The sequence below is a fragment of the Gallus gallus genome, chromosome 14 (assembly GCF_016699485.2).
Source record: "Gallus gallus isolate bGalGal1 chromosome 14, bGalGal1.mat.broiler.GRCg7b, whole genome shotgun sequence".
Taxonomy (NCBI): Eukaryota; Metazoa; Chordata; class Aves; order Galliformes; family Phasianidae; genus Gallus; species Gallus gallus.
The window spans coordinates 5043695-5056499 of NC_052545.1; the positions used below are offsets into that span (position 1 = coordinate 5043695).

General features: G+C 53.8%; 1 protein-coding gene across 2 annotated transcripts in view; it reads left to right on the plus strand.

The window, feature by feature from the left end:
- The window catches only part of ALKBH5 (alkB, alkylation repair homolog 5 (E. coli)), a 17546-nt gene continuing 4741 nt past the window's right edge, over positions 1–12805 (plus strand). The window contains exons 1-4 of one of the 2 annotated variants that reach the window (XM_004945197.5): positions 1–354; positions 590–1376; positions 7235–7315; positions 11396–11551. In XM_004945197.5, the coding sequence (XP_004945254.1) occupies positions 673–1376; positions 7235–7315; positions 11396–11551 (941 nt within the window). In that variant the 5' untranslated portion in view covers positions 1–354; positions 590–672. The remainder of the gene's footprint in view (positions 355–589; positions 1377–7234; positions 7316–11395; positions 11552–12805) is intronic. The other variant, NM_001257201.3, reaches the window with a different exon arrangement.

The window sequence follows — 12805 nt, forward strand, 5'->3', positions numbered from 1 at the left end:
GGCGGCGGCTCGGGATGTCGGGCTGCCTGCTGGTGACGTAGCGCCGCTCGCGCCGCGGGAAGGGCTGCGCCAGAGCTCCGGGGCCCTCCGCCGTTTCCTTCCCCGGTCCGGAGCCGGGGCCCGGCCCCGCGCTCCCCCCCGCCATGGGCACCGGCGCGGCGGCGGCAGCGGGCAGGGCACGGCGCGGAGCCGGGGCCGCCGCCGCTGGGCATGTGCCAGGCTGGGCCGCCGCGTGAGCAGCCCCGGAGCCGAACCTTTGTCCGCCCGTCCCGCGGCAGCCCCAAGCGTTTTTAAATTTCTCCTCCCTCGCCGTTTCGTCCGTTGCTTCGCCGCCGCCGCTCCCCTGGGCGAGCCGTGAGTCGGGCCCCGGGAGGGGAATGGCCGAGGGAGGGGCGGGACGGGGTGGGTCACGCACCGGGAGCGGGGCTATGGGGCGGGGGGTGGGGGGGAGCGGGGACCTCGGGGCCGCGGGCAGGGCCCGGCCTGGCGTGGGGCTGGGGCCGGGCAGTGGGCAGGAGAGCGGGGATGGGGGGGGGGACGCCGCTCCGCCGGTGCTTGCCCTCACGTTGTCCCCCCGGTGCTCCCTCAGCAGGGCCATGAGCAGCAGCCCCGCGGCCCGGAGCGGCGGGCGGCCCGGAGAGCGCTGAAGGAGCCGGGGGCAGCGGGCGCACTATGGCCGGCAGCGGCTACACGGACCTGCGGGAGAAGCTGAAGTCCATGATGCCTTACCGGGACGGCTCCAAAGGGCCGCGGGAGCCCCCCGAGCCCCCCTACGAGCGTAAGCGGCGGTACCACGAGGACTCCGGTTCGGAACACAGCGATTACGAGGAGCAGAAGGAGGAGGAAGAAGCCCGGAAAGTGAAAAGCGGCATTCGTCAGCTTCGGCTCTTCAGCGCCGAGGAGTGCGCCAAGATCGAAGCTCGCATTGACGATGTGGTGTCCAGGGCTGAGAAGGGGCTCTACAAAGAGCACACGGTGGATCGAGCCCCGCTGCGGAACAAGTATTTTTTTGGGGAGGGTTACACGTATGGGTCTCAGCTGCAGAGGAGAGGGCCCGGGCAGGAGCGGCTGTACCCGCGTGGGGAGGTGGATGCCATCCCCGAGTGGGTGCACGACCTGGTGATCAGGAAGCTGGTGGAGCACCGGGTGATCCCCGAGGGCTTTGTGAACAGTGCCGTGATCAACGACTATCAGCCCGGGGGCTGCATTGTCTCCCACGTGGACCCCATCCATATCTTCGAGCGGCCCATCGTCTCCGTGTCGTTCTTCAGCGATTCGGCGCTCTGCTTTGGGTGTAAGTTCCAGTTCAAACCCATCCGGGTGTCGGAGCCCGTGCTGTTCCTGCCGGTGAAGAGAGGAAGCGTCACGGTGCTCAGGTAACTTGGTGTGGCTGTGTGCTGAGACGTGGTTGTGTAATGCTCGTTACGAGGCAGGCGGGCACGCACCTCGATGGATGGCGGTTCGGGGCTCGTCTGCCTTGAGGCGTGCGGGGTCTGGCTGCAGCAGGGGCCGTCGGGGCTCAACGCTGTCACGGTGGATGGCGGTGATGTGGGAGAGGTGGGGGCTGTTCCCTTTTTGCGGGGGTTCAGATCTGAGTGTGGTCACTTGTGGGGTTGGGCTTTCCCACAGTTCCCGTAAACAGTGGAAATCCTCGTCAAGATACAAAATGGATCCCGTGCCCGCGAGCTGGCTGAGGCACAGCTCCTGGTTCTATTCTTAGCTTGGCCTTCCTGACATGACCTTAAGCGTAGAGAGGTGGTGTGAGTGGCCTCATCCCAGTCCACGAACAGGGGCAGACAGACCCTCACCTGTGGGACACCGATGGGAGAGACCCGAGCGCAGACCCCTGCAGGACCATCCCTTGGAGGTGCAGTGTAAACACGGCACGGCAGCATCGCGTGCAGCTTGCGGGCACGAGAAATGCCTTTGCTGGTGTTCCTGCAAGCAGGGGAAGTGCAGTGGAGGTGAAATGACCTGCCCAAGGTCATGGAACAAGCCAGTAGTACAGCTGGGATTGGCACTGGGGAACGCCCGCTTCCTAATCCCCGCTGTCTGCCCATGGGTGCACGTTGCCCCACGCAGCAGGGGGACATCAGCATGGGCTGCCATGTGTGGCCCCACGGAGCCCAGAAGCCCCTTGGTACCACGGAGGGAAGCTGGAAGCTGGTGCTGGGGCTTCCTGCCTTGCTGAGTGCAAGTCGCTCTTGTCCTGAAGGTCAGAGTGCTCTCTGCCAGCAGTGGGATGGCCCAGACTGTGCCAACAGTGCTCTGAGCGACCATCAATATCTTTTTTTTTTTTTTGGGGGGGGGGGGTGGGGGGAGCTGGTGAACATCCAGGCCAGTTTTTCAGGGCTCCCCGGTGGTAACCCAATCCTGCACTTCGGCTTGTAAAGCGATCGCCGCAGGGTTTGGGAAGGAATTTTCCCCCCCACGTCCGTACGGCGTCGTGCTGTTGACTGATGCATCAATAATAAATGCCGAGAGCTCACATCACTTTTATCTGGGAAAAGCAGCACAAACATGAACTAATCCTCGCCGTACCCCCTGCGTTAGGTAACTTCTGCAGATTAGCGAGGGATGAGAGCCAGCGGGAGGACACACCAGCAGGAAGGGCTCTCCCAGGCTAAGGACGTTCGTTGGCTGTGGTGCATGCGGCTGGGGAAAGGAGTGTGCAGGAGAAGGGCAGAGGTCAGCGCTGGGGGGGAGCTGTGGGGCAGTGTCCTTTTACTGCAAGAGCGCTGCGTGCTCGGCAGCCCCTGGTGTGGCATGCGTGTGAGACACGAGGAGAACTTTCTACCTTCGTTCTCCTGCCAGTGACGTGAACCGCCGTGATGCTTTCCCCTGGAGAAGGCACTGTTTTCACTGGGAAACCTCAGATGGCCCTCAGTGTGAAGGAGGATTGGGATTCCTGCAGCACTCGGTGGGATGAGGGAGCAGGGTTTGCTCCAGCACGGGAGAATCGCGTTTTCTCGTCCTTTACTCCACTCCTCCTCCAGAACTGCTGGGAAGAGAGGGCAGCTCGGGATTCCCAGAATGGGAATGAGTTCCCTGCCAGGCCCTGTGCGTGTCACATGCAGGGTTCGTGGTCTGGGTGCTGCAATCCGTTGGTTGGAATGGCTGAAGCGGTCGTACTGAGCCGAGCGAAGGTATTTTTAATGCCGGAATAGGAAAGTTGGTGTCTGTGCAGCCCAGTGCTGGCTTTGCCAGCTTCATCCAGCAGTCAGATGTTCTGCTTTCCAGCAAATAATAGACTGTAAAATGGAGATTGTTTCGATTTCAGTGCAGCAGTTAGCAGATACTTAGCACTCACTTAAGAGACGTTCTGCCAAAGTGATTCTTCTGTGATGATACTGTCCCAGCCAGATAGGAGTTGGTGGACCAGCAAACCTCTGCTCCAACACAGGTCTGAGAACAGAGGGGAGATGTGCAGCACGGCAGGAGGACCTCAGGGATGCAGGGGTGTACCTCTGGATCCGGCTCTCGGTCACATTTAAGCCAACTCTCCAAACTTGGCTTTTTCTCCTCCCAGTAAACAGTTGCTGAAGGCAGTTGCCCTGGAGATAGGGAAACGGCGCAGATAGAAACGGCGTGCTTGTTGTAATGCCTGCTTCCATTGCTGCTGGGGCAGGGGCTGCTCCGTTTGTTTGTTACCATGTGGGTATCCTGGGGATCTCAAGAGAGCTGCTGCGTTTCTCTTTGCCCCCACATCTCCATCCATCTCTCCCCAGGTCATGCGTGTCCTACTCTCAGCAATATGTGCAAAATCCTCAGCCCAGTTTTGCAGAGGGGTTTCCCCATTTCCTGCCCTTGACCCGATGCATTCTGTCTCTCCCTGGGGCCGAGTTCAGGTTTGTTTCAGTAAGGCTTTGCCTGGCTGGTAATGTGCCTCGTGGCGCTGTGCGTGCAGCACGTTGCTAGTTAAACTTTACAGTAAACCAAAGCATTTGTCTAACAACGCTGTGGTGTTTGCAAATACTGAACCTCCTTCAGGCTGTGAAGTCTTCTCTGACAGTGTGTTAGGTTTTAAAAGTGTCCTCTTCGAAGAGTTTTGGAGGTGGAACAGGGATTCTCGTGGCTGTGCTGCATCCCTGAGGACAAAGGCTGAGCCACCCCAGCCACCGCTGCTCAGCCCTTTGCTCTGCCATCGAGGTATTTTTTCCTCTGTTTGCATTCATAGCACTGATTTGCCCTCACATGTTCCAGGAGAGGACCCTCCCGTGTCCCTTCTGCAGTGGGTGCAGGGTTTGTCCCTTTGCCACGCGTTGTCCAGGCCAGGAGGAAATGGCAGCAGTGTGTTGCAGTGCTGCGGGGCTCACACAGCCCGAGTCAGGCTGCAGTGCGCCTCTGCCATCAGCTTGCTGAGGGTGGTTGCTCGCTGGACCATGTTTATGTGGGTTTTTTTTTTCCTGTTTAAAAAAAAAAAAAAAAGAATTCAATAAGCATCAATCAATAGAAGCAGTGTGGAGGAGATGGAAGAATTTGCACATCCGTCTGGGGAACATGTGCTTTTGGAGAAGAGGAAGGGAGCTGGGTGGGGGTGTGGAGGCTCTGGGGTGGGCACGCAGCAGATCTCATCACCTGGAGAGCTTTTGTTGGATTTCCACGTAGTGCATCTCGGCACTGTGGTTGGAGGTGCGAAGCTGCAGTTAGCCGGAGGAGTCAATTGCTAATGGTAACGTTTCCACAGCTCTGAGCTTGTGCACAGACAGGCTTTCCTTCTGAAGGTGGCAATGCTCTGTGCACAGAGCGGGTCTGCTCCCTGCTGCATGCAGCAGCACTGGGAGCGTCGTGATGTTTGTCTCTCTTGTTGTCTAGAGGCATGCCTGATGGCAGCGCTGCTTGGAGCCTCTGGGGGATGAACCTGCTTTCTTCCCAGCTGGAGGAACCTCTGCACAACTGCCTGGATTAGACATCTTTCCAGAAAAGTCTGAGCCCTCAGCAAAGGCCCCTGGTGTCCCAGCTTTGCTCAGAGCAAGCCCTGCGTGTGCTGGTGGTGATGAGGCAGAGATCTGTTTCAGCCCTGCTATAGCTGGTTGCTGCCACATCGGTGCTTTGTGGCAGCAGCTTTCCCAAACCACAGGTGAAGCCTGAGCTCGGTAACCGCTCTGGCCTGGCCATATCCAGCCCCTGGAAGTATTTCTCTAGGGACACTGTGCAGAGCTTTAGGGCTTGCTTTCTGCTGATGTTTATGCAAAAAATCTCTGCTTCTATCTCCATATGAATCAGTAATACTGCGGCTTCGCGTTAATTCTTCTGGACTGAAAAAGAGATGTGGGGAGGAGCTGTGGATGTGTAAGATCCAAGAGATCAGTTGGGGTTAGGGTGTTAGTTGGGCCCGTGGGTGGCATCTGCACCTCCCCTCGTTCATCTGAATGGTGCTCTGGGATGCACACATCATGCTCAGCTGTTCTCAGAAGTGGTCTTGTGGGCAGCAAGTTAGGAGTTTCTTTCCTGGATCATTCCTTCCCCTCTGCTTTGGTTTTGTTCTCCAGGCAAGAGCAGAAATGCCTGGGCGCACCCTTGATATCCTTATGGGGGTTTTGTTGCAGTGTGTGTCCCTTCACCTTGTGCTCTTGGCTGTCATTGGGATGTGGTGAGGCCAGGAACGGCCCAGAGGGTTCTGCTGGCACCAACAGAGCAACTGTGACCCAACCAGATAACCTCATTCTGTTTGTCTGCTCAGTGCTCGTGCAAACCCCTCTGCAGGAGGGCTGTGCAGAAACTCTCCCTGTGCTTGGCAAGGTGCAGGCTGAGTTCCCCCGCACCAGCATGGCATTGGGGCTGACTGACAGTCCCCCTTAGGGCCTGGAGCAATAGGACTGCTGCTTTGGGACCATAAGCTCTTCTTAACGCTGCTTTGGAAGCGAGCTGAGAGCCAGTTCCTGTATGGAGATAGCTATGGGAGGCTGAGCTGACATCTCGCAATGGAGAGCACAGGTCTCGAAGCAGACATCCTCCTGATGTTTGCTGAGGATGTGCTGAGCTGAATATTAACATGGATGATATTAATGGATTCGCTGGAGCTTGACGCAGAGATTCCTGGAGTATAATGGAGCATTATTAGAAGCCCCTCTGCATCGCAGTGTGTTGCTCTGCAGCCCCCTTAGAGGGGCAGGGGATGGCCAGCAACACCTCTTCCAGTGGATCCGTCTTAGGTCTGAGCTGTCTTCTCAAAGCAGTAAATCTCTCTTTGAGCAAGAGGTGAGCGTTTCTGGATGAGTGAGTGAGTTACCTAACCAGATAAAGGGAACCTGCTCCTATCCCAGAGAGGACCTCTGTGTGTGTGTGTGTGTGTGATGTCTTCTCCACACTGAGCATCCCCAGTACCCTGCGGGCTGTGAGGGTGAAGGCTGGCAGTGGGGAGCAGCAGCAGCAGCCTCTGAGCAGAAAGGAGCAGTGAGAGGAAGTGCTAAATGCAGAGCTTGGGCTGTGCAAACCCACATGAAACGGCTTCCAACCTTCACGCGAGGCTGGGAGCACAGCACTGCCCCTGGGAAGCACAGTGAGATTTCTTGATGCAGCGGTTCCTGCGTTGGGTTCACGCAGGGCATGTTGTGCTGGCGTTCAGTGCTCCTTCACCCCGAGGCCTTCCTGTCCTCGTCGGCCATTTCAGGAGGCGTTTCACTTCTCCTTCCCCATGCCAGACTGGAGGAGGCTGCTGTGCGCAGCAGCAGGCAGAGGGCAGCCCACCCCTCGTTAGCACCTGTAATGATGGTGAGACGGGTGAGTGCCAAAGCCCCCCTCAAAGATGCTCCAGCAGCAGCTGCTTTTCAGTGCCTCTGGTCACACACCGTGTCCGGGTGTGCTGTGCATCTTGGTGATGACGGATGGCTTTTGCTCAGGACATGGGTGAGATGCTGGAGAGCAACGCGGTGATGTTTTTATTCTGCTGCACGCTAATCTCTTGATGAAGCTCTCGTAAATGGCTGAATTTACACTCCATAAACTCATTTTCAACGCGACTTATTTCATGACGTTGTGGCAGGTGGTGGTTTCCTCTGGTGTATGCTAAAAAAAAATTAAATCAACAACAATAAAAAAAAAAGCCTGCCTGTTACCATGCCCGTTCTGTAAATGGAGCTCCTGTGTGCCTTGGGAATGGTGTGGTGTTTGGAGGAGGAATCTGTGGGGGAAGTTGGGAAATGGCTGGCCAGAGCGCGCTGCTGAGCCTGGCAACCGCTTTCCCCTCCTGCCTGTCATCTTTCTCACCACGGCTCTTTGTTTTTGTTGTCAGTGGATACGCAGCCGACGAAATTACACACTGTATTCGACCACAGGACATCAAGGAGAGAAGAGCTGTCATCATTCTTCGAAAGTAAGTGTTGAAGCCTTCTGGACAGTAAGGCAACCTTGGATATGCGGCGGTGTGACTTTTACGGTGCTGTGAAAGGAACGCTTTAAAAAGATGCCTTGCTTGTTAACGTGCTGGGTTGACCTTAAATCTTTGCTAGATCTCACTCTGCTCGTTTGTGCCTTGCCATACCCATCACTTGGTCAGTGGAGATAGATGGGACCTGTTACTGCAGAGTTAATTGCTTCTTGGATCTGTGCAGCAGTACTTTGTTGTACCTGGGTTTGCTGTTGGTGGTGGTGTTGCTGATGGTGTTTGGACACTTGGCTTTCATTGCCTGCCTAACCCCAAGCAGCTGGAGTTTCAGGCTCTTGCTTTGGGCTGCATATTCAGGTGTCTGATTGTATCATTCCCACATACCTGAGTCACCTGGACAGTCCTTTGAAGCTGATGCTTATGATGAAGAATCTTCTATAAAGCAGGCTGCTTTCTTGGTAGCATGCCTTTCATTTCCTGGGGAGGGGGAGGAAGGTGCTGGCTTTGAAGGGAAATGAATGCTGTGAATTTAGCAGTCAGTTTACAGAGCTCGTCCTTTGAGCGTGGTGTTGGGAAGCCAAGCTCTGTGAGTTGCATCTCATGCTCCTTGTTTTAGAAGATGTGCTGTCTTGGTCAGCTGATGGCATTTCATCAGTTGGTTTGATGTAAACCCAGAGAAAACCATGGGCATGGTGGCAGGGCTGCAGCTGTGGCTAAGGCTGGCACGAGGCTAGCAGGAAAGAGGTCTAGATTCAGAGTTGTGGAACTTCTGGGCAGCCTATCTGGTTCGAAAACAAGTCTGATGACGTTGTGAAGATAAGGCATAAAGCCAGCAGAGTGGAGTTGGACATCTGGATAGAGAGACCCATGAAATGAAGGCAGGGAAAACAACAGCCCTGAGGCATTAGCACAGCAAAATCAGAACAGACCTAGGGAAGCAGGATGAGATGTGGCAGATGACAGAGTAGGATGAAAGATGGATTGGAACCAAACCCTCTGATTGATGGTTATTGCCAAAAGGGGGGTAAGGTGAGATGACTAATAACAAAAAGGCTGTTATGTTCAAGTTGTTGGTTTCTACAGCCAGTGAGAAGCAGTGAGTGCTAATGAGCCCCAGTGAGAGGCATCTCCAGATCCCGTAGCAGGAAAGGGCTGAATTCAGGTGCTCTGGAACAGAGAAGCTGCCTGTCCCAAGCTGTGGAGCAGTTCCTTGGAAAAGACAGCTCTGGCTAGGTAAACTAAAGCTGCAAAAGTAGTGCAGGTGTATAATGTACCTGTTTAAAGCAGTTCTACTTCTTGCCTTCATCAGCCTCTATAAGCTAAGGGTGTTATTTCAGTCTAGCCGGGCTGCCCTCAAAGTGCAACTGGGCAGGCATGTAGCTAGCCAAGGCATCCTGCTGCCTGGCTCACCTGGGCAGCACTGTCAAACAGATGAGGCCCGTTAGCACCCAGCAGAGCCATGCTGGCTGCGTTGGCTCAGCCATCCTTCTGCAGCAGTGCGCCCTTCTGGCTTCCCCAGAGGAGCCTGAATTGCTTAGTGTCAGAGCAGGAGCATCTCTGCCCGGTCATACACAGACAGCCATGGGCTGGCTGGACCGGTGTGGTGAATGCAACCACAACAGGATTTCTCTCTGAGAAAAGTGGGAACTCTCCGGTCATTATTTTTGTCTCATCTCCATAGAGCGTAGCAATCCTGGTGGATGCGTGGCGATCGCCTCTTTTGCCAAGGGGTGCACTCTGACTGTTGCCAAATAGAGCTTATTAATTGTTGCTTATCCCTTGTGACGGGGACCGTCTCCTTGGCCGGCCGTGGGCACACACATGCATGCACAGCAGGGCTGCACCTCTGTCTGCGCCTGCATCCCCGGAGCATCTCTTGCTGCCATTCCCCGGTCCCAGATCATGCGAATGGTGCAGTCTGAAATAGCAAGTTATGCAACCAGGAAAACAGCCGCTTCCGCGAGCAGCCTGCGTGCACACGAGGCTGGGGAGCAGCCTGTGACCTCGTAAAACTCATCTTTCGTGGTGAGAATGAGCCCGGAGCTTTCCAGAAGAATCGGGCACCCTGCGGTTGTGTCACAGCAGCATAAACTTTGCTGCTTGCAGAAGCTGTGAATAAGCTGGCAGAGGCTGCTGGGCCCCAGACTCTGGAGTCTGGATCTGCTGCCTCCGCTCTGGGCACGTGGTTCTGGAGACTGTTCTCCTGTCGCTGCCAGCAAAAACTGAGCTGGAGAAGTGGCTGGGTTTTTCAGGATGCTTGAGAGCAGCGTGGTTACCAAGTAGGTCAGCAGCACTTCAGAGCTGCTGCGTGATGGTATTTGCAGTGCTCCCTGTGTGTCGGAGCACAGGGCTGCAGGGAGACTGCAAAGTTCGGAAGCTTTGAGCAAGGGGGAAGGAATGATGTGCTGGATTTCAAGAGATGCTCGGAGGGATCGTGGAGGAGGTGGGGGTAGAATTGTGACCTATTCAGGTGGGTCTTGAAAGTCATTATAGAGGTCTTACACAGCCACATTTAAGCAATTCTTCATAGGCCATTACGCAGGGGAGTTATTTTATTTAACTTGAACTTTGGTAGGTAATTTACTTTCATTTTTGGCATGGTTCTTGCTTGTATCCATTCCTGCAGGAGAAATCTGTATTGCCCTGTGGAGACAGAGCATGGTTGATATCCTCTTGCCTTTGCAGTACATTTGCTGTGATTTTTTTTTATTATTATTTTTAATTGCAATCATGTAGTTGTCATATTTAAGAGGTAATTAAACGACCTAACTTGTCTAGGGCCAGATCAGCAATGCCTTGACTGTTCTAGCTGCACTGGGTCCAGTCCTGGAGCTGAGGACAGCTCAGGTCAATGGCTTTGCAGCCTGGCCAGCTGCCTATGGAAGTCTTCCTTATTTCTGGCAAACCCACCTTCGTTTTTGCCATCGTGGCATCGCCCTGTTTAACTGGAGAGCCTCTCCCTGGGGGTACAGGGGAAGCTTGGCGGTTGAATTTGCTTCATAACAGGAGTTTAGGTTGAAATTATCTTGCTTCAAAAGCTAAAGTTAAGCACTGAGGGACAAGCAGAGATTCTTCCCTTTCTTTTACCCAGACCCCTCTGGTATTCGGCCCTGATCCTGTGGAGGCAGATAGGCTGCAGGAACAACATCAGGATGCCCTTTTTTTCCAGGAGGTGACTTGAAGACTCTTGAAATTGGCACTGTGGGGCACCAGCACCACCTTTTACTGTGTTTTGTTCATTCTTAGGCTTCAATTTGTGTTTTGAAATAGACTTCAGAAGTTTTTGCAAATTGAGCCTGGTAACTACGCTGTGCTGTGAGGTGGTGATAGCACCATACTAAGCTTTCATCTGTGCTGCACAGCCATTGCTCGGCCTCTTGCCTCTCTCCATACATGCATAGAAGCTGCAGCTGTGCCTGGGCCAGCAGCAGTGGAAGCTTTATTCCAGCATGAACTGGGCCCTGCTGTCTGCTGGAGGGTGGTGGTGTGGCTGTGGTGTGGCTGCTGGTTACTAAATCTCCTTCTGACTCGCACTTTGACTCCTGCCTTAAACCTCTTAGTCAAGCTGAGAAATGCCTGACCCCATGAGATCTCAGAGACAGTAAGGAATTTCCAGATAGAAGGAGTTATTACTGGTGTAGGTGATGATGGATTTCACAGTGTGTCTCCCAGGTGGCTTAACTGGAGTTGCAAGTTATTGAAGAGTCACTGTGATTTCATCGGATGTTGCAGGTGCTCGAACACCTCCGCTCAATATCCTATCACTGTGATTGCAGTGAGCCCAGCACCTTTCCTGTCCTCCCACGTCCACCTCGTGGCCATGCTGCTCCTAAGCCTTCCTCTGTCTTTAGAAGGCAGTAAAGGTTAAAAGCTGAAGCTTCAAGTAGGTAGAAGCTGCAGCTTGTTCTGCTGTTGGATGTAACAGTCCTGACCCTCTTTCAGAGCTGTGTGCCTAAGACTGAGGGTTCTACTTCAGTGCATCTAGGACAAACGCCTATTGCAGCCTGCTAGCAATTCAGTTGAAATGCTTTGCAAATCCTCTTTTTTTTTTTTCTTAAATATTTGCAGAACAAGACTAGATGCCCCTCGATTGGAAACAAAATCGCTGAGTAGCTCTGTGTTGCCACCAGGTTACACCTCTGACCGCCTGTCAGGAAGCAACAGGGACCAGATCTTGAAACCAAAGCGGTCCCATCGCAAAGCGGATCCCGACGCTGCTCACAGGTAGGTTGATCTTGGCTAGGGGTGAGGTTTTGGGTGTTTTCTCTGGGTCAGCGAACATCTGAGGTTCCTGGTCTCTGGCAAGAGGTTGTGCAGCATGCTGACAACATCCTGGTTTGCACCTCTTTGCCAGGGGCTGGGAAGCACCTCCCAGGTGTGTTCTGTGGTGTACGGATCTGTTATCAGTGAGGTTCTTGATACATTCCTCCTAGGCTTGTGGAGTCTAAGCTTTGGCTGTAAGCAGCTTACATTGTTTATCCTGCGAGTGGCATAATGAAGAAGCAATAGATTTGGCTGCCTCTTGATAATGCAGTCATTCAGAACAATAGTTTCCCTGCAGCTAATTATTTTTGACCTCTATTGCCAAGCAACCTGTGCAGGTGTGTTGAAGTATATTATGAAAGCAGTCTTTGAGGTTTTGTGAACTGGGAAGGGTGAAGGTCTCCTTGGGAAGCTGCATAGAACTGCTTTGCTTCCAGAGCTGTGCGTATATGTTTGTGTGTGTGTATATGTGTAAGCAAACTGTGGATGCGTAAGCCTGACCTACAAGAGAGCTCCTTACTGAAGCTTCAGACAGCTTGAGCTCTGCGGCAAGGCTTCCCTTAAACACCACCTTGCTCTGTGTGAATGTACTGATAGCCAGTCTGCCAGCTGTCATGCAACATTTCTGGTATTCTCTAATTCTAAAGCTCCCCAAGGATTGAGGTGGCATTCTCTGCACATCATGTAAAACCAAAAGGCTGGCGTGGTCGTGGGGCTCGGCTGTTGTGAAGTCCCAGCCCATGTTTCAACCTGTCCTGGTGAAGGAGAAGGGTGGGGATGGTTTGTTTACGAGCAGTGTTCATTCATCAGAACTCAGGATGACTGGGCACATAGATCACGAAGAGAAGTGAGGCTGCAAATAAAATCTTACCTCTGAGCACGCAGTGCTCCAGTGTGCGATTAAAGGAGTGGTCATGCAGGGCAAAGTCTGCAGATCCATGAGAGCGGATGTGAAGGCGGAGATGCACCTTACTGGGATGCAAGCTCAGCACAGTCTCCTACAGTGGATGGTATCTAAAGGCTCTGAAAGGCCTAAAAACTCAGTGTATTGCAGGTAAATAGTGCAGATAGCACATCTGTCAGAGGAACTCAGTAGTTGCTACCTGAGATAAATTTGAGTGGTCTGTGCAGCTGTGAATCCTGCCAGCACAGTCATACTATGAACTGAACTGATTGCAGGTGAGAACAGAGGCAGCTTTACGTAAATAGTAATTG